Here is a 24681-nt window from a genome sequence, read left to right as displayed (position 1 = left end):
TATCTCACACACTGTGCGTGTGTGGTTTGGCAAAGTGTTTCTGAGTTGCCTTCAGGATTACAGCAACAAGGGACGATATATATATAGAATTTGGAACTTTATTCTTTGTATCAATTTGTCCTTTTCCTCCAGTAATTTTGATGTGTTGACACCTTATTTAATCAGTTGATTTAGCGCATTATCCTTTTTCACATATTTTGCTAAATGTTGTACCTTCATTAAATGTAACCATATTGCTACACTGAGAGGCTCCTCTCTTCTTTGTTATACTCATTTGTGACATGACGCTACTCTTATATCAAGACATCACTTGTATATCAAGGCAAAATTTATTAAAACATCTTGCTTGTCTTGCAAAACGCTCTCAAACCAAGTTATTCTCAAACCAAGGTTTTATTGTATTTATGCATGACTCATGTGGCCTATTTTATTGTGAATGTTCAGGGTTTTAATGTAAATTCCAAGATAAATATATAAAACTGCATCGAATTTTTAGAGCCCAATTACAGCCAGATCTTTTTTTGCTGTTTTGAATAGAATAGGTAATGGTTAGACCTTATGACAAATATCTGTTGTCGTCTGTGTCCCCATTGCACAGATTACCCCTGACGTTTTATCATTGTTACACCAGGACAACATGGGAAGAAATGGAGTCACTGGGGAAGGAACAGCTAGCATCAAAAACTTGAATGAGCTTTCACTTCTCTACATAAAAGTGTTACCCCAACTGGAGGGAAGTTGGGGTAAGGGGAAGTTCATTACTTCCAATCCCTTTTACCCCTTTTCACCAGGACAGAAAAGTGGGGGGAATCCCCATAATGTGTCCACGGATGACTGACAAAGTCTAACCCTTCCGTTGACATGTTGTCCCAAATAAAAAATAAGTTGTACTGAGAGTTGGGCTTTGTTTGCAAAGTAAGCATTGAGTAACTGGAAGTTTAAGAAAATCTTAAAAATTATACATTTATAAACTCCTAAATTAAAATAAAAATGTATATAAAATTGACCAAGCCATTATATTTTCCCAGTGCTGTATAACATGCCGTATAAAATGAAGCTTACATACAGTGGGCCGGATTCAGAGAGCTTCGCCTATCTTTAGGCGGGCGTAGCGTATCTCAGATAAACTTACGGCGGCACAGTGTAACTGGACCGGCGTAAGCCTGCCTAATTCAAAATAGGCTGGTTGGGGGCGTGTACTATGTAAAATAGTAGTGACCCCACGTTTTTGCCGTTTTTAGCGAACGGCCTCAATGCGCCGTCCGTGGACGTATCCCAGTGTGCATGCTCCAAATGACGTTGGCAAATCGTCATGCTTTCGACGTGAACGTAAATTACATCCAGCCCTATTCGCGAACGACTTAACACAGGATACGCCGCACATACCCCTCATCTAGCAGGGGTAACATTACGCCGGAAAAAGCCGAACGCAATAGACGTAAAGAAAAAAAAAGTGCCGGGCGGTCGTTTGTTTCTGAATCGGCGTAAATACTAATTTGGATATTCCTCGCGTAAAAATACGGAAGCGCCAACTAGCGGCCAGCCAGAAAATGCAGCCTAAGATACGACGGTGTAAGACACTTACACCTGTCGGATCTTAGGGATATCTATGCGTAACTGATTCTCTGAATCAGGCGCATAGATACGACCGACCGCACTCAGAGATACGACGGCGTATCAGGAGATACGCCGCCGTATCTCTTTTCTGAATCCGGCCCAGTGTTCAGAAACCTCACTGAGAAATTCAATGCAACAAAATTATCTTTCTTAATTTATGTTTTATTTTTGTGCACATCAAAAGGATGACCTTAGATATGCATATGACGTCAGTTAAAGAAAACTCACAAGTAGAAAAATAAATATTTATCCCCCAAAAAATCCTATTTATCCAATTATTAATCCCACGTTAAACCTAGTCAGCCCTTTGTTTTTATATTTTTCTACTGTTTCTTATTTTTTAATTCATTATATCTTTTATTTTGTTTTGTTTATTAATTTGGTTTGACAAAGAACTTTTATTACATTTGTAAATACCAGAAGAGTAAATTTTAATGTCATTATAATCAAGACAAACTGTATAATAAAATGTAAACTTTTTATCTGTAGTAACACTGGTTGTTTTAAAACACCCACTAGTCATAGCAGCAGAAATTACAATTTAGTTTCATCTTTTTGTCCAAAAAATAATAATTTTTGCAAGACAATATGGCTACCCTAAGAAAGCAAGTGTTAAAGGCCTGATCACCAGTTTAAAATATAGTAAAAATAAAAAAACGGGGGGGGGGGGGGTTGAGCTACGATCTCACAGGGCGGAGACGTTTTTGACTTCCATAGGGGCGGACCGTATTCTCTCCTCTCTATACCTCAGGTTGTCTTGTGGGGAGTCGGGTGGAAGGTCTAAATTGTATGATAAGTGGAAAGCAGATCTTCCTGCCCTCGCCGCTGATGATTGGGAAGAGGGAATCCAGCAATACATCCCTCTGATGGTTTCGGCAAGGGATATATACATCCAACTTAAGTTTATCCACAGAGCATACTACACCCCTGTGAGGCTTTCAAGGATCTACCCTTCCCAAACGGATAGATGTCCCAAATGCAATACAGGCCTAGGTACTTTTTTACATGTGGTTTGGGAGTGTCCTGCCATCCAGCAGTTCTGGTCGGGGGTGGTTGACATTATTAATTCGGTGGGCAATGTACATATCGACCTGAATCCAATCATACTGCTTCTGGGGGTCTGTGACAATGTCATACCTAACACGCACAAACAGCTGTTTGTATTTTATGCCTCCTTTTATGCTAGAAAGGCTATCCTGCTTAAATGGAAACAGCCGGATCCTCCAACGGTCTCCCAGTGGAGAGCTCTTGTGAATGCCACACTGCCCTTGTATAAGCTTACGTATATGAATCGTAAATGTCCTAAAAAGTTGGAGAAAATCTGGGGTGCATGGTCCAAGCAGTGAACTCGAGGTCCCAGGTGCTATCCTTGGGGTGAAGATGCTGCCCTTTGACTTGGGCCTCCCCCTTCCCCCCCCTCTCTCCCTTCCACTATTCTCCCTTGGCCTTGATGTCCCCCCGCCTGGTCCCCCCTCCCTTTATCCCGTCCTCCCCTCCCCCCGGTCGTCCACCCTGGAGCTTGGGGCCTGGACCGCCATGGTGCTTCTCCACATAATACGTATATTCTGTGGGTGCTAGTGTGTTCAGTACTTAGCCGGGCTTCGCAACCATAATGTATGAGATTCGGTCTATGAATGTGATTTTGTTTATCCTGTAAGCTGTAGCTGCAATGGGTTTTTTTTTTTTTGTTAGTTTGTTTTTGTAATTGTCATTTGATGTATGTCTTTATACTTCTCCTTTTGGAGACAAATAAAAACTTTTCTGTTAAAAAAAAACCATAAGGAAACAAATCAGCCACCACATTTAAAAGGCATTGTAAACCTTCCTACTGTTTTTCACCTGCATAAGATGTACATTGATCATGCAGAATCGTAGTGTCATTTGTTGGCCTGTATGCCACAGTGTAGTGTCAGAAATGTGTTTGTTTTGAAACATGAGGCATGCAGCATGGCACGGCACAGGCATAACCTCTGTCTGTAGTGTATGAACAAACCCATCCTGGAAAGAAACTATATATCCCACAATCCCTGGGCCCTAGTGCTGGTGCAGGTGAAAGCAATTACTTCAGCTTACCATGCAGGAAGAGATGTGTTTTCACAAAATAGAACGCATTTGTGATGCAACACAGAGAAATGGCTAGACATGCATGTGACCTGGAACAAGACATTGCTTGTCCTGCTGGTGACTAGGGACAAAGTAGGTGGATTAATGCATGGAGATAGGGGAATCAGCCATGACACTACAAACTGCAGCCGCAACATATGAGCCCATCATTATAGAGTAAAAGCAAACAAATATCAAAGGGATTATAATTACACTAATACCTTAATATATTGAAATAAAACATTTGAAAACATACAATGCCTTTTAGGACTGGTAAGCTGCAATATATTACATTTTTGTTTTTGTGTTGAAATACACTTTAGCCCTGGTTCACACTGGGCTGCGGGAGTGAAGCCGTGCGAGTTCAGCTGAACTCGCACGATTTCACTCCCGCTGGCAGTCCCGATTTCGGCCGCGATTTAAGAGACATCTGTGCAGGTTTCTGCACAGATGTCTATGTAAATCGCGGCCCGAAATCGCAAAAAGTAGTACAGGAATTACTTTCTGAAATCGGTGCAGCGCCGCAGATGCGGTGTCCCACCGATTAGGACAGTGTCATTGCCGACAATTGCCGGCAAATGCCGCCGATTTGAGATGCGATTTCACATGTGAAATCGCATCTCAAATCGAAGGAAATCGTACCCAGTGTGAACCTGGGTTTAAGCAATTGTTCTGGAATCAATAAGACCATAGCAGAAAATTGCTTTGGTCCATAAAGGGTATACAGGTGAGGGAGCTGAAATGGTTAGTATAACTGTTACCTTAAAGTAGAACTTTAGTCAGAAAATTAAGTCCTGCAAGATTTCTTTCAGGCTGACCCCATTTACCCATGATGGTGGCATCTTTAGTGGGTTTAAGGTATATCTATGTATGTAAAACATTAAAAACAAGTGCCTCTACTGTTTAAAATCCAGTAATACACTGTCATGCCCTGCTCTGCACATGCTTAGTTGTGCTCCATTTTTAGGCATTGATGAATTTGTAGAGACTGATCTGTTGACAACATTAAAGCAAAATTAAACCTCTTGAGCCTTTACATTCAAGGAAGCTGCTTTTATTTGATCTGCAACTGCTATGGCGCTGCACATGTGATCAGTTATGACACCAGACATTTGATGGTTTCACAGTTTGCTTGAGAACACAAGCAAATCGACAGTTAGCATTCCAGAAATGTAACCTCTATAAAACTGTAATGCCGCGTACACACCATCACTTTATGTGATGAAAAAAAACGAAGTTTTTAAAAACGTCACTTTAAATGACCGTGTGTGGGGGAAAACGTTGTTTTATGTCTTGTGAAAAACGAAAAAAAAAAATTGAAGCATGCTTCAAATTTATGTGTCATTTTTCAAAACGTTGCTTTTTACTTCACAGAAATTGACCGTGTGTAGCAAAAAACGACGTTTAAAACAATGTTTTTACACCCGCGCATGCCCAGAAGCTAGTTATGAAGCGAGCTTCAATGGAAAAACGTGGTGAACGTAACCTCGCTTTGCTAGAGCATTGTGAAAAAACGATGGTGTGTAGGCAACGTCGTTTTTGAAAATTGAAGTTTCAAAAACGTCCTTTTTTACTTCACAGAAAATGTCGTTTTTTTTCATCACATAAAGTGATGGTGTGTATGCGGCATTAATGTCGATGGGTTTAGTTCTGCAGCAAAATGGCAGCCTCCAGCAATGCAGCAGTAGGAGCAATGCTGGCGGAAATTTACAGCACACACTAATGTAGCATAATTATTAATGTGGAATTTTATGTTCCTTGCTAAAGAACATTATTTTTTATCAGGTTGATAAAGTTCTGCCACTTGCCAAACGTAGGCAATCATATGAAGTCTCGGACTTCATGTGGATATATCTCAATGATGCCTGCAGCTGCAGGCATCGTTCAGATCTCTCTTTTTTTTTTTTTTCAACTAGCGATTCCCTGCAATGTAAAAGCCATAATAGCAGCTGTATAGCTGCTTGATTGCTTTTACAGGTGACAGGAGGGGATGCCCCCCCTCCTACCGCCCTCTGATGCTTCTCCAGCCTCTCACATGTGATCAGGACACCGGACAATAAAACTGGCGGCAGTTTACCATAGAGCCAACTGCAGACCTTATGGTCCCGGCCTTCTCTATGACCCTCGGAGGCCCGTAGCGACATCATGACATCACTTCTGACGCTGGCAGATGTAAACACTGCAGAGTTTTTTTTTGTTTTTTTTTAGCTGGATAATTTTTAAAGTGCTTGATCCCCTCGTGCTCGCATGCATAAGCAAATGCATACGTAGGTCGCACCCACATAAGTAAACGCCATTTAAACCACACATGTGAGGTATCACAGCGGACGTTAGAGCGAGAACAATAATTCCAGCCTTCTTCTGTAACTCTAAACTGGAAACCTGTAAACATTTTTAAAGAGCCAGCCGCTTATGGAGATTTTTAAGTATCGTAGTTTGTCGCCATTTCACAAGCGTGCGCAATTTTAAAGCGTGACATGTTGGGTATCTATTTACTTGGCGTAACATCAATTTTTCACAATATACAAATGAACTGGGGTAAATATTGTGGTTTTTTTTTTAATTCTGAAAGTTTTTCCCCCAAAAATTTGTTCGCAAAATTTCTGCACAAATACAAATTGCAACAATCACCATTTTATTCCCTAGGTTCTCTGCTAAAAAAATATAGCAGAGAACATACACATGGCCAGGATTCCCGACCAAAGCTCTCATGGCAGTTTTCCTGTCATACATATATATTTTGATGTTTGGGGGTTAAACAAAGAGGAATGAAGGTAAATCATTTGCTTAAAGTTGCTCTGAACAGGTAACCTTCTTTTTTTTTTAAATAGGAGATAATGTCATCTAGGTTCAATTGGGTTGAGAGTTACAAAAAGTTGAAACTGCACGATCGAAGGCTCTGGCCTCCATCAAGTTCCAACTCTGGAGATGTACATGCTGTAACCTACATAGCTGGCACTAGTTTTTTGCAGCCTGTGTAGATACACTGCCAACCTATGGCTGGGCAGCTACAGTTGGATTCTCCCTCCTAATAACAAGTACTGTGGGAACAGGGCCGCCATCAGGGGGGTACAGGCAGTACACCTGTAAGGTGTACAGGCAGTACACCCCACAGGGCCCCATATGGCAACTACCCTTTTTTTTATTTATTTTTTATAAAAATCTAAATAAAATAATATATTTTTATTTTATTTTTTATTAAAGGGCCAAATTTTTTTTTTTTAGAGGTCAGGAGGTCCACAGGGCCCCGGATGGCAACCCCCCCTTTTTTTATTTATATATTTTTATTTATTTTTATATATATGTTTTTTTTTTATTAAAGGGCTCAGAGGTCCCCAAGGCCCCATGTGGCAAACCCCCTTTTTTTTATTTGTTATAAATGTTTATTTTTTTATTTTTGTTTTTATATATATATATATATATATATATATATATATATATATATATATATTTTTTTTTGTTAAAGGGCCCAGAGGTTTCTTTTTATTATTATTATTATTATTATTATTAAAGGGCACAGAGGTCCCGGATGGCAACCCCCCTTTTTTTTAATTTCTTTTTATAGCAAAAAAATAATAATTTGTGTGTATATATATATATATATATATATATATATATATGTATTTATTTTTTATTAAAGGAACCAGAGGTCCCCAAGGCCCCGGATGGCTACCTCCCTTTTTTATATATATTTTTCTTTATTTCTTATTTTTTTCCCCCGCTTCTCAATTTGCGTCAGTCCCCGCCCCCCCCCCCCCCTTCTCAATTTCAGGTTCTCTGCTCCAGGGGGCCCATGCCTGATGTGTAAGGGGCCCCATAATTCCTGATGGCTGCCCTGTGTGGGAACTAGATATCTCTAGTTGGCTGCTTGACTGGGGCCAGGGCTAGTGTTTTATGATGTAAACCATAAAGTTGCTCAGGATGCCCAAGTCTAGTTGCTCTTTTCTCCTTAGGTCTGGATGTTCCTCCATCGTGTAACAAGAGCCTTGATATCACACAGTTCTTTGGTTTGAAGACATCAAATTATCTGCTCAAATATCAGTATTTAATGTGATATTGTGAAAATTGTGCCCCAAACTACAGTTTCTGACTGCTATCAAGCCAGCCTGTAGCCATCCCCTAGCCTTGGGTTATATTCAAATGAGATATGACTGTATGTGTGTGTTTTTGTACCACTCTTGTGCAAAAAAAATCCCCCTTTTTTTTTAATGCAGAACACAAACAACTATCGTATTCGTAAGGAGAGAAGAGTTCATTCCTGCAATGAAAATGCAAACATTTTTCAAAGATCCCTGGCTGCAATTCACAGTTCTGATATCAGCAGTTTAAAAAACCTTTGCTCCTTTCATTTCTTTCTACCCAGGTATTTATTCTACCCATATTATGCATTATATCCATAATAGGATCCTAGCGAGATTCAAACTCAGCATTGTAGTGATCTCAAGCAATGTACATCATATAATCTTAAATATGAATCCTAGAGGACATGTTGATAGTAATAAGTATACAACCAAAATTGGTATTGTAGTTTTAAACATCTGGTAATATAAAAAACATCTACATATATATTTTCTGACTGTAGCAGTAAGATCTTTGCATCTGAATTCTCAGTTGGGATTTTATTATCTTGCTACTATTTTTTGCTTCTCTGCCAGAGTAATGCAGCAGAAAGAGTTATGCCTCGTACACACGTTAAGGAAAACTGCCATGACAGCTTTTGGCTGGGAAAACCGGCCGTGTGTATGCTCCATTCTAGTTTTCCCGACATTAAAACTGTGGAAAAAAAAAAGAGAACATGTTTTATTTTTTCCCGCCATTTTTTAACCCGGCAGTTTTCCTATGGGAAACACTGCGATGGAGCATACACACGGCCGGGATTCCCGACCAAAGCTCTCATGGAAGTTTTCCTGTCAGGAAACCCGATCGTGTGTAGGTCCGGGTTTACCAAGCAGGTTCTCGGTTTTCCCCTCAGGTTTCCCGGCTGACTTTTTACCGCCGGGAAACACGGTCGTGTGGACGAGGCATAAGGCTGAGTTTACATATGTACGAATTGGATGCGTTTTTGAACGCATGACATGCAAGTGTGACCAGCTCTCAATAAAGCCGCTTCACACAGGTCCGGGATGGCTGCGGTGCAGATTGCAAAAGGGTCCTGTGCATTTTTGGGTCAGTTTCAGGTGTAAATTCCGACAAAAATTTGGACCTGAATTCCACCTGAACTGATGAACAGAAACGCACCGGACCCCAGGCATGAATCTGTGGCTGCACATATGGGAACCTGGCCTAAGACATGTGTGGGGTAGCAGGGCCCGAATCTCAAGTTAGGAAAGCTCATCACTGAAGTCCACAGAGTATACAGGCATTCAAAATATGATCTAAATCACAGGTGTCAAACACAAGGCCCGAGGGCCGAATCCGGCCCTCCAGGCCATTTCATGTGGCCCTCGCACTTCTCCTGCAACTGCAGGAGAGCTCCAGCTCTCCTCTGGTCCTACTCCAGACCCTTGATTTCTGCTTTCTAGCAATGCATCCAGCTTCTTCCCAGCAACAGCATAAGGTAAGGGGGTACACTGTGATGTAAGGGAGAGTGGGGGACTCAACTTCTGATGGTGGGGTGGCTCTTGACATCTAATGTAAAGGGGAGGGCATGCAGTGGACATCTAATCTTACAGATATAACCAACCCTTTTGAGGGCGATCATAATGCTAATGTAGCCCACAATGAAATTGAGTTTGACACCCCTGATCTAAATCATCCTCTTTTACCCATGATGGTAACTGCAATGTTAGTAAAGACCTAGGGCCAGATTCACAGAAGAGATACGACGGCGTATCTCCTGATACACCGTCGTATCTCTGAGAGTATCTATGCGGCTGATTCATAGAATCAGTTACGCATAGATAGCCCTAAGATCCGACAGGTGTAATTGACTTACACCGTCGGATCTTAGGCTGCAATACTTCGGCCACCGCTGGGTGGAGTTTGCGTTGTTTTCCAGCGTCGGGTATGCAAATTAGCTTTTACGGCGATCCACGAAGCTACTCGCGTGCATTACGTTGTTTTTTCCCGTCGCAAAGTTAAGCTATCTTTTTCATGGCTTAACTTTACACAAGCCATGTTAAAGTATGGCCGTCGTTCCCACGTCGAATTAAAAAAAAAAAATTTGGCGTAAGTACGTTACGCACGTCGCCATTCGCAAACACGAAATTTACTAACGGAGCATGCGCAGAACGTTCGGCGCGGGAGAGCGCCTAATTTAAATGGTACACGCCCCATTTGAATTAGGCGGGCTTGCGCCGGATGTCTTTACAATACACCGCCGCAAGTTTCCAGGTAAGTGCTTTGTGAATCAAGACGATACGTTACGCCGCCGCATTTGTACCTGAATCTGGCCCCTAGGTTTTGCCAACTGTGCTTTAAGTTCTAACGTTCAGTAAAATTGAAATGCACAGGTTTTCACAGAAAACAAATGCTAAGCTTTATAGATGTAAATGATACCAGTTTTGTGCAGCTGCAAAACATTTAGAGTCAGTTATCACTTTATCAAAACTTGGCAGCCCATTTTCTAAATCCAGGGTTTGGTATCTAAGATAAGATTTCTTGGTTATGAATTGTATTTCTTGGAAAACACTTGACCATTATCATTATTACATATCTCGCCTATATGTCATCCCATGAATGTTTAGTGAGACACATCAAGCTTGATAAATGGTACTTGTTGGCATAACTTGGCATACTTCAAATGTTTTCCATACTAAACAAGTCATGTACTGTACCTTGTTTAATTGGTTTCTTGTTGAAAAATATGTTTTTACTTCTGCAGCATCAAAGACGAGGAGGGTAAAACTCTATTACATCACGCAGCTTCTCAAGAGAACCCACACATTAGTCAGGTATGTGGAAATGTAATCTTTAAAACATTACTATAGAGATGGTATACTCCCGTCATGGACCTTCTGTTGCCTTTGGTTACCTTTCAATATGGTTGCTTCTGATGTAGTGCAGTAGTAGGAATTTTTTATTCCTAGTGATGCTGTCCACAAAGGTCAAACTGTACATAGATGTCAGTGGGTTGAATACCCACAGATTTTTTATTTATTTTAGGGGCTCCACAGGTGAGATTTAGCAAGAGTCACCCTACTCACGCTACCAGAAGGTCATTGGCGGTGTGGGCTGCCAAAGATAGGCTTCTTTAAAGCAGGCCTATCAGTAACATTGTAAGTCTGCATAAATACATTCCTGGCAGGTCAATATAATCAGTAGCAATTTAATTCTTCCAAAAAATTGTCTTTTATTGTGCTCAAGGCCAATGGCTGTAAAGCAGGGAATTGTTAGAACCTCTGTTAGATGTAATTGTTCTGTCACCATTAAGGGGAATCCCCCCTCAGTTCCCATTATTGTGGCCACACAGGATATGAGATGAAATTACCCAATGAGGACACAGGGGCAACACCACAAATGTTGCAGGTTTCATGTCTTTTCCCCAGTCTATTTAAAAATAAATGCTTGTACAGTATTGCTTTAGATCAGGGGTATTGCTTTAGATCAGGGGTGTCAACAGTGGTGGCCCATTATTATCTCTCCTCGCCACCCCCTATATGCAGTGAATAGATTCATGCATAGCATGAAGCTATCCACGGCCCCCTCCCCCCATTCAAGTGTCCAGCCTCTTGCACGTCACGGGGCACATGAATTACAGCGGCCAGGTTTTTTTTAAGCACCTTAACAAAGCCAGGGGCTCTAATAGTCGCAGAGGGTGCGTCTGAAGCCCACCCAGGTGTTTTGCAACAGCAAATGAATATTCGCTGGCCTATCAGGATATTTTCCCAGCCAATCGGGAAGCAGGTATGAAACCCATTTCCTGATTGGCCAAAACAACAGGTGATCTTATTGGATGCCTAGCACTGGGAGGAGCAGAGAGGTGACGCAACGCTGAAGCTGCTCCAGGAGAGGACACCGGAGCAGCTTTCCACGAGCCCACCACACTGGAAGATGACCACATCAGCTCCGACCGCTGCTCTCACCGCTCGCATCCAGGGTAAGGACAGCGGGTGGTGGGGGGTGTTATTGCCAGGGGGTAAGTGGCCGTTGTGCTTGGCACTGGCAGCCGGCACTGGCACCCCCCCCCCAAAAAAAAACACCAGCCCCCACTGGGTGTCAAACTCAATTTTATCACGAGCAGCATCAGCATTATGGTTGCCCTAAAAAAACTAAAAAGGACCGGTGTTATCTGTAAGACTGGATGTCCAGAGCACCCCAACATCCCTTACGTTAGATGTCAAGAGGCTCTCCCTTCATCAAAAGTCAATAGTCCCCCACCTTAGATTACACCCCCCCACCCCTTACCTTGTGCTGCTGCCGGGAAAGACCTAGGAAGCAAAAAGGGCAGGTTCCAGAGGAGGACCAGAGAAGGGCTGGAGTCAACTTGCCAAAGTCTGCTGAATGTTGAGACCAGGGGAGGCAGAGACGAGGGGGTGGTGCGGCTGCACAGAGAGACGCAGGCGCTGTAGGAGGCATTTTGTTCTCTCTGCTGCCGACCGGGGGGGGGGGATGCAGAGACAAGCCTCTCAGCGGAAGTGCAGGATCTGGCGGAGGAGTTCTGTCCTCCTCTCTGTTGCCAACTGCTGAGACAAGTTGAGGGCAGAGACCAGGGCTGCAGGAGAGATGTGAGGGCCACATGAAATGGCCTGGCGGGCTGCATTCATCCCGCGGGCCTTGTGTTTGACACGTGCTTTAGATGTTTCTCCTTGTTATAACATCTGCATTTCTTTATTACCCAGGTGCTCCTGGACACAACTGTCGGAATGGTAAACATAGATCAACAGGATATATTTAATAAAACAGCCTTACATTATGCTGTTGAAAATGGGAATGCTAAGACAATAAAACTACTATTGGACAGAGGAGCGCAAGTTGAAATTACAGATGAAAGTTCAAAGACTGTTTTGGATATTGAAAAAAAAAAGGGGATTGAGGAGGATCACCAAGAAACCTTATTAAGGAACACTCTGGACTTAAAAGACAACTTTATTGAAAATGAGTAAATTAATTAATGTAAAAAAATACCACTGTGCAAACATAAAAAAATGACAACGTTGTCAAACAACTCAGAGACCTGCCGGCAGCACACTTCATACACCACCACACACAGTCCACACTGCAATACGTTTATGGTGATACATGGGCTCTTCCACAGACAGTGGGATAAAAGGGATGATTATGATTATTATTATTATTCTATATTATTTGGATATTGCTTTTGAGAAAAATGCAAATTAACTAGCTCAAGATAGCAAGATAGCCTTCAAAACCTGATTTTTTTTTTACGTATTTGATTGCAGTGCACTCTTATGCAATTTTCTTGCTTTCCAATACATTTTTTTTATGGGAGAGTAATATTTTAAGCATTTAAAATGGTAATAAGCCAAAAACAAACTTTTATCATATTTCAGCCTACTACTTCTTAGATGTCATGGATGCATTCGTTTTTTTTTTAGGCTATTCTTTCTTTCTTTTCCGCCATTAAGTCAGTTGTTTTTCAACAGAACAAGCTTTCCTGCAGATGTAACAGGTAGAGGATTGGGCCAAATGATTTAACTACTTGCCTAAACCCCCCCCCCTCCCCCGTCATATGACGGCTGGACGATGAGGCTTTCACTCTGGGTTGACGTCTTCTCGATGCCAGGCCACTAGGGGGCGCGTGCGCCGCTGGGTCCCTGGGGACCCGATGCGCGTTCCCGGCGGCCACGATGTCCGCCGGGCACCCACGATTGCCCAGTAACTGAGCAGGACCGTGGATCTGTGTGTGTAAACACACAGATCCACGCCCTGTCAGGGAGAGGAGACTGATGCTGTGTCCCTTGTATATAGGGACACCGATTGGTCACCTCCCCCAGTCAGTCCCCTCCCCCTACAGTTAGAATCACTCCTAGGGAACACATTTATTCCCTTGATTGCCCCCTAGTGTTAACCCCATCCCTGCCAGTCATATTTACACAGTAATCAATGCATTTCTATAGTACTAATCACTGTATAAATGTGAATGGTCCCTAAAATGTGTCAAAAGTGTTCGATATGTCTGTGGCAATATCCCAGTCATGATAAAAAAAACGCAGATCGCCGCCATTACTAGTAAAAAAATATATAATAATAAAAATGCTATACATCTATCCCCTATTTTGCGTAAACTAATCAATATACACTTATTGCGATGCAGCGGGCACGAGCCTGCTAGCCCACTTAAAAAGACCAACGTCTACCCTGTCTAACACGATTCACACACCAGAGCCAACCTGCCGTAGTATAACTGCGGCTGCTGGTCCATAAGAGGTTAAAGTATATCTCCACATTTATTCAAAAAATAAATAAAAATGTGTGATGATATTGACAGTTTCCTTGGGTGATCTGTGTACATTGCAGAATATTATAATAAATCTGTTGCAAATTCCTACCTTTTGTTTCTGTTCTGAACAAAACTTTTTTTTTGTCATGTCCGGCTTTCTGATATGGCAGGGTTTGATTCATTAACCACCTGGTGGAATCTCAGGGCTTTGGTCAGTGAAGCTGCAGTATCGCCCATCTTTTAGCAGTAAGGCTGGATTCACACCTATGCATTTTTAGTGCTTTTTGCATTTTGCAGATTTGCACTACAGTCTATTTAACATGGTTTCCTATGCAAATCCGCAAAATGCAAAAAGCACTAAAAATGCATAGGTGTGAATCCAGCCTCATAAACCCTTTGGAGGTTTATTACCAAGTTGTTTTTATTGTTCTGAATTTGCTTTTGAACTGCTTTATTAAAGTGTAGAGCGGTAAGAGTATGGGCAACTTTTAATACAGTGGGCCATATTCTCAAACAAGTTACACCGGCGTATATGGAGATGCGCGGCGTAAGTGTAAAGATGCGCCGTCCTATCTATGCGCCGTAGTCACAGAACCATATCCGCCAGAAATCAGGCTACTCCTGTCCGTCTTAACTAGTTTAAGTTTACGCAGCGTAGGCGTATATTTCAGCTGATGGCATCCTAGGCTGCCATAGAATTAGTATTCAAATATGCAAATGATGTAGATGCGCTGATTCCCGAACCTACGCGCGATCGGCTTAGGCTACGCGCCGTGCGCGTAAGACGATTGTCCGGCTGAAAGTTACCCCTTATAAAGCTTGGTTTACTTTGCTCCAGACCTGAGTAAGTTAGCTTGAAAAAAGCAAATACAGCAGCACCATCCCGGACGAGCTGAGCAACCAAATTTTTCGGACAACACATTCGTATGCCAACATGCCAGGGGCAGGCGTGGTCTTAGCACTGCTAGTGTGTGAGGAGGAAGAGGCACTTAGAAGGAGGAGGGCACGGAGGAGGGCACGTGAGAGGATCTACCCACAGCGCATTAGCCTCTTTGGCATGTCTGATGTGGATGTGTATCACCGTTATAGATTCAGCCCTGATGCCATCCTTGAAATTACCAGAGCCCTGAAGAATGACATCAGCAGCCCAACACAACGATCCCATGCAGTGCAGCCACTGGTGAAGGTCCTGGCAACATTGCATTTTCTTGCCACAGGCTCTTTTCAAAGAACCAGTGGAGACGTGGTTGGGATATCCCAAACCAGCATGAGTAGATGCGTGCACCAAGTTGTCCCCGCAATACTCCGACGCATGTCGCACCACATAATCAGACCCACCCAGGAGGACATGCGGCTGAAGGCAATGACAGATTTCTGCCTAATTGATGGTTTCCCACGCACTGTGGGTGCAATTGATTGTACCCATGTGGCAATACAGCCCCCCCACGAGACCAAGCACATATACCGCAACAGAAAACATTGGCATTCTATCAATGTCCAAGTGATCGTGGATGCACATGGCCTCATATGGCACGTCCGTGCAAAACACCCCGGATCCAGCCATGACAGCTTTATATTCAGACAAAGTGACATCCCAAGACAATTTGAGCAGAATGTGTATGGGGACAGTTGGCTGGTTGGTGAGTGACATGGGTGTCAGGTATGACTGTCCCCCCCCATGATGCAGACATCACGAGGGGCACATGCATGACTAACATCCTCCTGTCTTTTCCCTTCCAGGTGACTCTGCCTATGCACTGGGACCTCATCTCATGACTCCATTCCGCAATCCGCAAACACCAGGAGAGAGAAGATATAACGAAGCACACGCACGCACCCGTGCAGTGGTTGAGCGAACATTTGGCATACTTAAGTCACGCTTTCGATGCCTGGATAAGACTGGGGGTACCCTGCTGTATTCCCCCAACTTCGTGTGCCAAATCATCGCTGCATGTTGCGTGCTGCACAACTTCGCAGTGAGAAAGGGCCTGCAGATTGACCTACGTGATGACCTGACCCCCCAACCACCATGTCCCCCCCTAACCGAGGCTACCCCGTCTGCTGATGGTACAGCAGTCAGGAGATGTCTCGTGGAGCGAATCTTTGAACGTTAAACACACACATTAAACATGGCACACAGAAAATGCACGCATGCACACCACTGTGGTCCCTAACACACACCCCACATGCACAGAACATTGGATTAGACCGAAGTACACCGCACGGTACTAAGGAGCAGCAACGCCGCGTCAAGGCCCCAATGATGTTGCTGTCCATTCATACGTCATTCATATGGACCTGGGGAGAACTTATCACCAGCGCCCGAGGGTGACCCCCCTTACTGGCAGGAATGTCACCACCCCACATTCACACACCATTCACACTGTACTCTGCAACACTGCCTGTGTGCAGCACCCAAAATTAAAAAAAAAGCTCTTAACCAGAGCAAATAATAAAATAAGCTCTTAACCAGAGCAAATAATAAAATAAGCTCTTAACCAGAGCAAATAATAAAATATGCTCTTAACCAGAGCAAATAATTAAAAAAGCTCTTAACCAGAGCAAATGAAGAATAAATAATCACTTGCCCCGGCGCGGGCTACGCCTGGTGCCCAGGTTCCTGGCCCTCACTTGCCTGGGGGGAGCTGGGGCATCAGGTGGAGGAACATCTCCAGGTGGAGGAACATCCCCAGGTGGAGGAACATCCCCAGGTGCCTCCCTGCCTGCCTGTCTGCCCTCCAAAGCCAGTGCTATGCGGGTGAGCAATGACTCCTGGGTAGCTGTCTGGGCCTGAACAGCCCTTCGCAGGCACCTGACCTCCCCCACAAGTTCGGCAGTTGTAGTCTGCAGCTCACCCAGGCTGGTGATTGTGGCTGCGCTGTTTCCAGCCACATCTTGGAGAGCATCTGGTACTGCTCCTGAGGAGGCCAAGCTGTCGGACAGGCGCCTCAACTCCACCAAGATTTCCCCCATATGACGGCTTTGCTGGTCCTGCTGCCTGGCCAGATTCTCATGCAGCATTTCTGCCGCACCCCTTGTCCTGTGGGTAGCCCTCCTGGGGACAGGAGTGGCTGGGCCCCTTGCATAGAGTGAGGACCTTGAGGGGCTGGAGATGAGGGGGATGGGACGGGAGGGACTGGAGAGGGTGTTGGAGGACCCTGAGGGGCTGGAGATACGGGGGCTTTGTGATGGTCCTGCCACCACATGCGACTCCTCCAAAAAAAGGAAGACCTCCTGCTCGCTGTGGACCACCTCTTCCTGGACCACCTCTTCCTGGACCTCCTCCTCAACAACCTCCTGCGCGGAGGACTGACCACTCCCCTCCACCAAGGCCTGTTGGCTTCCCAGGAGGTCAGTCACAGAAGCAGACTGCTCAGTGGATGATGGTCTGTGACGGCCACTGGCAGCATTGGATGGCCCCGCTTCATCCTGCTCACCTGTGGATGACACAAAACATTCACATGTTGGTGGACCCACACATTTGTCACATAAGCCACCACCCCCACCACACATGCAACACACCAGATAGAAGATAAAACACACTTACCTGTCCTCATGGGTGGCTCACTTGAGTTATGGCCCTCCAGGCCCTCCACCTGCTCCCTCCGAAGGCAGTGGGCAATCACTTCCTCCTCTTGAGTGAGCCGGGTAGAACAGGGTGGCCCCCCTCCTGTGCCCCTGGCATGCTTTGCAATGATGGCCATCTTGTTCCTGACCACACCACGCAGGTCATTCATTTTTTTAAGAATGTCCTGGGGGGTCCTTGCCTCATGGCCTAAGGCATTGACCTGGGCAGTCACTTTCCTAAGGATCTCCTCCTTTTTTGTTTTACTTGTGCTGCCACTGTCAGCACCATGGAGTCTTGAATCGTATCTCTCCATGGCAGAGACTATGATGGCCCTCTCATCTTGGCTGAAATTTTTTTTTCTCCTTTCCTTCCTGGGTCCAGGCATTGCAAAGCTAAAGAGCAAAATCTCACGGACACCACCAACAGAATAAATGGAGTCACTTTGCACTCGTTGGGCGCATGTGGTGACGCTTTTATGCACTGGGCCGGCCCAACTCAGCAGGGATTTACGATTACTGTTGTTTTGCGCATGCGCAGAGGGCGGGGCACGTCCAGCGCATGCTCCGTTCGGTCTGGACATCATTTGCATGGGGTCACGGTTCATTAGCATTCTTCACGCCCACATCCCTCCTACGGTCACTTGCGCCTACTTACGCCGACACATTTCAGCTCCGCGAGCGCAACGTAGGACGCATGTGGTACGGGAATAAGGGAGAGCTCTCTCCAAGTTAAGCCGGCGTAGCGCAACTATGATGCGCTACACCTGAGTAAATATGCGCCGATCTACGAGAATATGGCCCAGTATCTTTAAGTTACCAAATTACTTGAGTGGCAATTGTACATGTAATTTTATTATTCTTAATAATGTGGAGTTTTTCAATCATTGCTGGTCCTTGTGCAGACTGCAGTCTGATCCCTCAGCTGTGACGGGCCTTTCTGTTTTTTTTGTTTTGTTTTTCAGAGTTCATGCGTGCGCAGCATTAAGAGTGCAGGGTTCAATAGTGCGCTATGAATACAGTGCAGCGATCAGGAGTGTGCTACGTGCAGAGATCAGGAATGTGCTATGTACACAGTGCAGAATTCAGAAGTGTGCTATGTACAGAGTTCAGGAGCACGTTATGTACAGAGTGTAACATTCAGCCATGCACTACATAGAGTGTAGAGTTACGAATTAGCTGATTGTCTTTAAAATATTGCATTTGGTGATGGTACTGACCACCAAACTTAATATGGGATATCATTTACACTAACATGAGAAGAGAAAGATAGTACACATTACTTTTATTGAGATTCAGGGCTCTTGCACACAGGTGGCTGAGCCCATTCGGTGTAATTGCAGCCCAGGTGAAATGTACAGCCTGTCACTGACACAAATAGTTGTATGTTGCTATACTCATGTTTTATGATCACTGTATAAAGTAATACAGCAGCACACAACTATTCCTGTCAGTGATGGGCTGTACACTGCACCTGGGCTGTGATTACACCAAATGGGCTCAGCCACCTGTGTTAAAGAACCCTGGCCTGATGGATAGATGTGGGGGGAGGGATAGATGGATGGATGGAGCAAGGGATAGATGGATGTTTGGATGGAGGGAGGGATGGTTAGATGGATGGAACAAGAGATGGTTGGTTAGAGGGAGGGAGGGTTGGATGGATGGATAGAGGGAGGGATGGATGGATGGATGGATGGAGGGAGGGATGGATAGAGGGAGGGAGGGATGGTTGGTTGGATAGAGGGAGGGATGGATGGATGAAGAGAGGGAGGGATGGATGGATGGAGAGAGAGAGGGATAGAACACAGACATCCTGTCCTGGTACTGCTCTTTCTGTATCGCACACACTGTGACAGCCTCTGCTCTCTTATTGCTGGCAGAAGCGGTTTCTTTAGACTCAGAGGCTGTGAAATGATATGTCTGCTTCTTGTAATCCATCCTCCATATCAGGCTGTGTTCTCTCCACTCCTCTCTATCTGCTGGCACCTCCTCCTGATACAGCTTAGCTTTGAAGTCAAATCAGGCAGGCTGAGAAAGGGGGCGGGTACAATGCTTTCTCATTGGCTGAGGAAGCAGCAGAGAGGCTGTATATCAATCCGCCTCGGAAATCGGGCTACCGGGTCTAACTAAAGATTATCGGCTTATGCGGCCAGAGCAGCTATACACCTCCAAAGTAAAAAATAATCCCCAGCCTCAATAGGAGGATGTGCAGGTACAAAACAAAAAAGTAGTGGCATCTACATTTTGGGGGTGCATCTGCTGGGGACAAAACCGGGGCCAGATTTGGTCCGGGGACATCTGGTCACCCTAGATTAAGAGAACTGTAGTGGTGCTTAATGCTCAGCAGAATCCCACACTTGCATGCTTTAACTATGCTATGATCGAGGTTTACAAAAAAAAAAAAAAACTGTACTGAGATAAACTGACCTCTGGCTTACTTTAAAAAATGTATTCACTGGCTGGAGAGTGTCCTGACTTGCCTGCTCGCCCCCTCCCCCCTCAAGAGGCTTTCTCCACACCAGGGAGAAAGCCTTGCATTACTGCGTGTAGTTACAGACAGAAGAACAGGAAGTGGATTTCTCAGAAGAAATAAGGACATTTAAAAGCAAAATCGAAGGATGAGGTAAGTGAAGGAGGACTGCACTAAAGTAAAGGAAGCTATTTAGGGAAAACATTTTTTACCTTTACAACCCCTTTAAACCCCATTCCTAACCAGATCAATTTTCAGCTTTCGGTGCTCTCACAATTTGAATGACAATTACCCATATGAACATTTTGTCCTTTTTTTCACACAAATAGAGCTTTATTTTGGTGGTATTTAATCACCATTGGGTTTTTTCTTTTTTGCGCTATAAAAGAAAAAAAGACTGAAAATTCTTTAAAAAAAAAAATGAATTTTTCTAGTTTCTGTTATAAAATTTCGAAAATTTGTATTTTTTCTTCATGCATTTTGGCCAAAATTTATACGGCTACATATCTCTGGTAAAAATAAGTACACATTGGTGTATATTATTTGGTCTCTGTGAAAGTTATAGAATCCACAAGCTACGGTGCCAATATCTGAAAATTGATCACACCTGAAGTACTGACGGCCTATCTCATTTCTTGAGACCCTAACATGCCAGAAAAGTACAAATACCTCCCAAATGATCCCTTTTTGGAAAGAAGACATTACAAGGTATTTAGTAAAGAGGCATGGTGAATTTTTTTACGTAATTTTTTTCCCCACAATTCTTTGCAAAATCAAGATTTTTTTTTCACAAAATGTTCATATTAGCAGGTTATTTCTCACACACAGCATATGCATACCACAAATTACACCCCAAAACACATTCTGCTATTTCTCCCGAGTATGGCGATACCACATGTGTGAGACCTTTACACAGCGTGGCCACATACAGAGGCCCAACATGCAGGGAGCACCTTTAGGCATTCTGGAGCACCCAGACCAGTTCTGACATTTCTCTCCTACATGTAAAAATCATCGTTTATTTGCTAGAAAATTACATAGAACCCCAAAACATTATATATGCTTTTTTAGCAAAGACCCTAGAGCAGGGCTCAAAATTTCAAGCCCTGAGCTTCTAGCCAGGCCTCAAGTGTTACTCGCCACCTCACCTAACCCATACACTGCCCCGCCCCTAATTCCACCCCTAAAAACGCCCTTGTAGATTATCTCTTGGAATGACACTGTTAAATGTTTTATGCCGAATCAAGTTACACAATTAAATATTACCAACAACAACTTTAACAAAATGGGACAGGGCACTGAGGCAGACCAGAGGGACAGGGCACTGGGGCAAACCAGAGGGACAGGGCACTGGGGCAAACCAGAGGGACAGGGCACTGGGGCAAACCAGAGGGACATGGCACTGGGGCAAACCAGAGGGACATGGCACTGGGGCAAACCAGAGGGACATGGACTTTTTAACTTCTGCAAATATTGCTCTCCCTCTTCTTATGTACAAGACTCCCTCCTCCTCCTCTGCCTTCTCTCTAGAACCAGGTCTTTTCCCCCATTCTCTTGCTGTCTTCTCTGCAACCCCCATCCATCCTCCTCTCTCTCTCTCTCTTCCTCTCCTATTCTACCCACTCTCATAATCAGGAGCCCCTGTGTGCGGCTCCACACTTGCATGTCCCCACTTCCCCCTTTCATTGTCGGGCAGTGAGGAGAGGAGCTGCAGCACAGCGGGAGGGAGTACAATCCTGCATAGCCATTGACACCACAACACAGCGCACACTGACACCGCACAGCATACTGCCGCTCTCTTGGTGAGCGCTGTGCTGCACTGCCTACCTTGGACACCCAGAGTGGTGATAATCGTAGTCCTCCAGCTCACTTGTTCCTTCCTGCTCTCTGCTCTCCAGCTACATTGGTCAGGTTGGGAAGCCAGGCTCAGAGAGGTCATACTATCAGGTCCCATGGCTTAACGAGAATTGTAAGGAGAGCACCTGTGTACTGCTCTGCATGTGTGCGGCTCACCCGACTACTTTTCCTGGGCACGCACCTTTCCTCTTCGGCCACCAATCGTAGCGGGGCTCTAAGTGTAGCCACAGATAGGACTGTTGGTCATGCAGAACTGTTATCACTCGCCCCCAGCTTAAATCCACTCGCCAAATGCTAGCAGGCGAGTCACCCTTTAAAATTGCACACGTTTGTGAAATGGCGCCAAACTTCGCTACTTAAAAATCCCCATATGCAAAAATATGAGGGGAACTTGGACAGCCGCACTCCATACTCCAAAAATGTTCCTTTTATTAAAATCAATCACAAAATAAACATGCCACAGCAAAAATTGGACAAAAGCTAACGCGTTTCGCACTGTAGCTTCAGTGCTTAGTCATAGCTAGTACACACACCAAATGAATATTAAAAATATATAAACATCCCCTTAGGCGACGCTTTAATTTTTCTTTATTGGTTACATGTTTTGAGTTACAGAGGAGGTCTAGGACCAAAATTCTTGCTCTCGCTCTAATGTTCGCAGCGATACCTCACATGTGTAGCTTGAACACCGTTTTCATATGTCGGCGGGAATTACGTATGCGTTCGCTTCTGCATGCGAGCACACAGGGACAGGGGCGCTTTAAAAAAATAAATAAAAATGTATTGTTCATTTTACTTTATTTATTTTAGTTTTGACACTTTTTTCCCCAAATTACTTTTTTTGATCACTTTTATTCCTATTATAAGGAATGTAAACATCCCTTGTAATAGGAATATAGCATGACAAGTCCTCTTTACAGTAAGATGTGGGGTCAATAAGACCCCACATTTCACCTCTAGGCAAAATATTGCAGAGTATTGGCAGGGTATTGCAGAGTATTGGCAGGGTATTGCAGAGTATTGGCAGGGTATTGCGGAAGTATTGGCAGGGTATTGCAGAGTATTGCGGAGCATTGGCAGGGTATTGCGGAGTATTGGCAGGGTATTGCAGAGTATTGGCAGGGTATTGCAGAGTATTGGCAGGGTATTGCAGAGTATTGGCAGGGTATTGCAGAGTATTGGCAGGGTATTGCAGAGTATTGGCAGGGTATTGCAGAGTATTGGCGGAGTATTGCAGAGTATTGGCAGGGTATTGCAGAGTATTGGCAGGGTATTTCAGAGTATTGCGGAGTATTGGCAGGGTTTTGCAGAGTATTGGTGGAGTATTGGCAGGGTATTGGCAGGATATTGCAGAGTATTGGCAGGGTATTGCGGAAGTATTGGCAGGGTATTGCAGAGTATTGCGGAGCATTGGCAGGGTATTGCGGAGTATTGGCAGGGTATTGCAGAGTATTGGCAGGGTATTGCAGAGTATTGGCAGGGTATTGCAGAGTATTGGCAGGGTATTGCAGAGTATTGGCAGGGTATTGCAGAGTATTGGCAGGGTATTGCAGAGTATTGGCGGAGTATTGGCAGGGTATTGCAGAGTATTGGCAGGGTATTGCAGAGTATTGCGGAGTATTGGCAGGGTTTTGCAGAGTATTGGTGGAGTATTGGCAGGGTATTGGCAGGATATTGCAGAGTATTGGCAGGGTATTGCAGAGTATTGGCAGGGTATTGCAGAGTATTGGCAGGGTATTGCGGAGTATTGGCAGGGTATTGCAGAGTATTGGCAGGGTATTGCAGAGTATTGGCAGGGTATTGCAGAGTATTGCGGAGTATTGGCAGGGTATTGCGGAGTATTGGCAGGGTATTGCAGAGTATTGCGGAGCATTGGCAGGTTATTGCAGAGTATTGGTGGAGTATTGGCAGGGTATTGCAGAGTATTGCAGGGGGCGCGCAGGAGAAAGATTCTGGGAGGATGTCCCAGGGACGTCCTCCCAGAATAACTTGACCGCGCTGTAGACGTATTTTGTCTATAGTGCGGTCGGCACAGTGGCGTATCTAGGGTATGGCAGCCATGGCAAGTGCCATGGGCGCCATATGAAGGGGGCGCTGTTGAGTGGCTGGGCAGCAAGGTACTTATCAGGGTCTGAGGGTCTCTTCTTCCCTCCTCCCGAGCATAGGCAGGATCTCCTTTTCAGCACCTTTGCTAATGGACAATGGCAGCGCTATCCCTGCTGCGTTCAGCCACAGCCCTCCCCTGTTCTCCCAGGCTCTCCCATTCCATCTGGTCGGATTGGCAACGCACAAAGGAGGAACATCAGTTTCTCCCTCTCCTCTGTGAAAACTGAGGCCTTAAGTGATGAAGATTTCATCCCTTCCAGTATTGGTTCTGCATTTTCCTGGCCTTGGAGGACAGAGGAGGGATCAGGGGTCTAATAAAACCCAGACTTCTCCATAAAGAGGATATGTCACCCAAGGTATCACAAGGGATGATAAATATCACTAGTTTTGTTAGCTGTTTTTTTTTTGTTAAGGATTATCTGAAAGATGGGTATAAAATGTTTCGACAGGGGCGCAGTTTCAGTGCTTGCCATAGGCGCTATTTTCACTAGATACGCCTCTGGGTCGGCATGTGGTTAAGGAGGGTAAGAAGTGTGAAAGCTGTGGCTATAAAAAGCAAGCAACGAACAATAGACCGGTCACCAGTTTTGCCTGTGAGCCCTATGTAGTGGTTTGTTTCCCC

At 44.5% G+C, this 24681-nt stretch overlaps 1 protein-coding gene across 2 annotated transcripts in view; it reads left to right on the top strand.

Annotated features, from left to right (window-relative positions):
- The window catches only part of LOC120943533, a 77187-nt gene extending 63714 nt beyond the window's left edge, over positions 1-13473 (top strand). The window contains exons 12-14 of one of the 2 annotated variants that reach the window (XM_040356892.1): positions 7935-8083; positions 10544-10613; positions 12501-13473. In XM_040356892.1, the coding sequence (XP_040212826.1) occupies positions 7935-8083; positions 10544-10613; positions 12501-12764 (483 nt within the window). In that variant the 3' untranslated portion in view covers positions 12765-13473. The remainder of the gene's footprint in view (positions 1-7934; positions 8084-10543; positions 10614-12500) is intronic. The other variant, XM_040356893.1, reaches the window with a different exon arrangement.
- The last annotated feature ends 11208 nt before the right edge of the window (positions 13474-24681 follow it).

This window comes from Rana temporaria, chromosome 6 (genome assembly GCF_905171775.1).
Source record: "Rana temporaria chromosome 6, aRanTem1.1, whole genome shotgun sequence".
NCBI lineage: Eukaryota > Metazoa > Chordata > Amphibia > Anura > Ranidae > Rana > Rana temporaria.
Note: the sequence above shows the minus strand (reverse complement) of the source record. Positions and strands in the feature narration are given on the sequence as shown.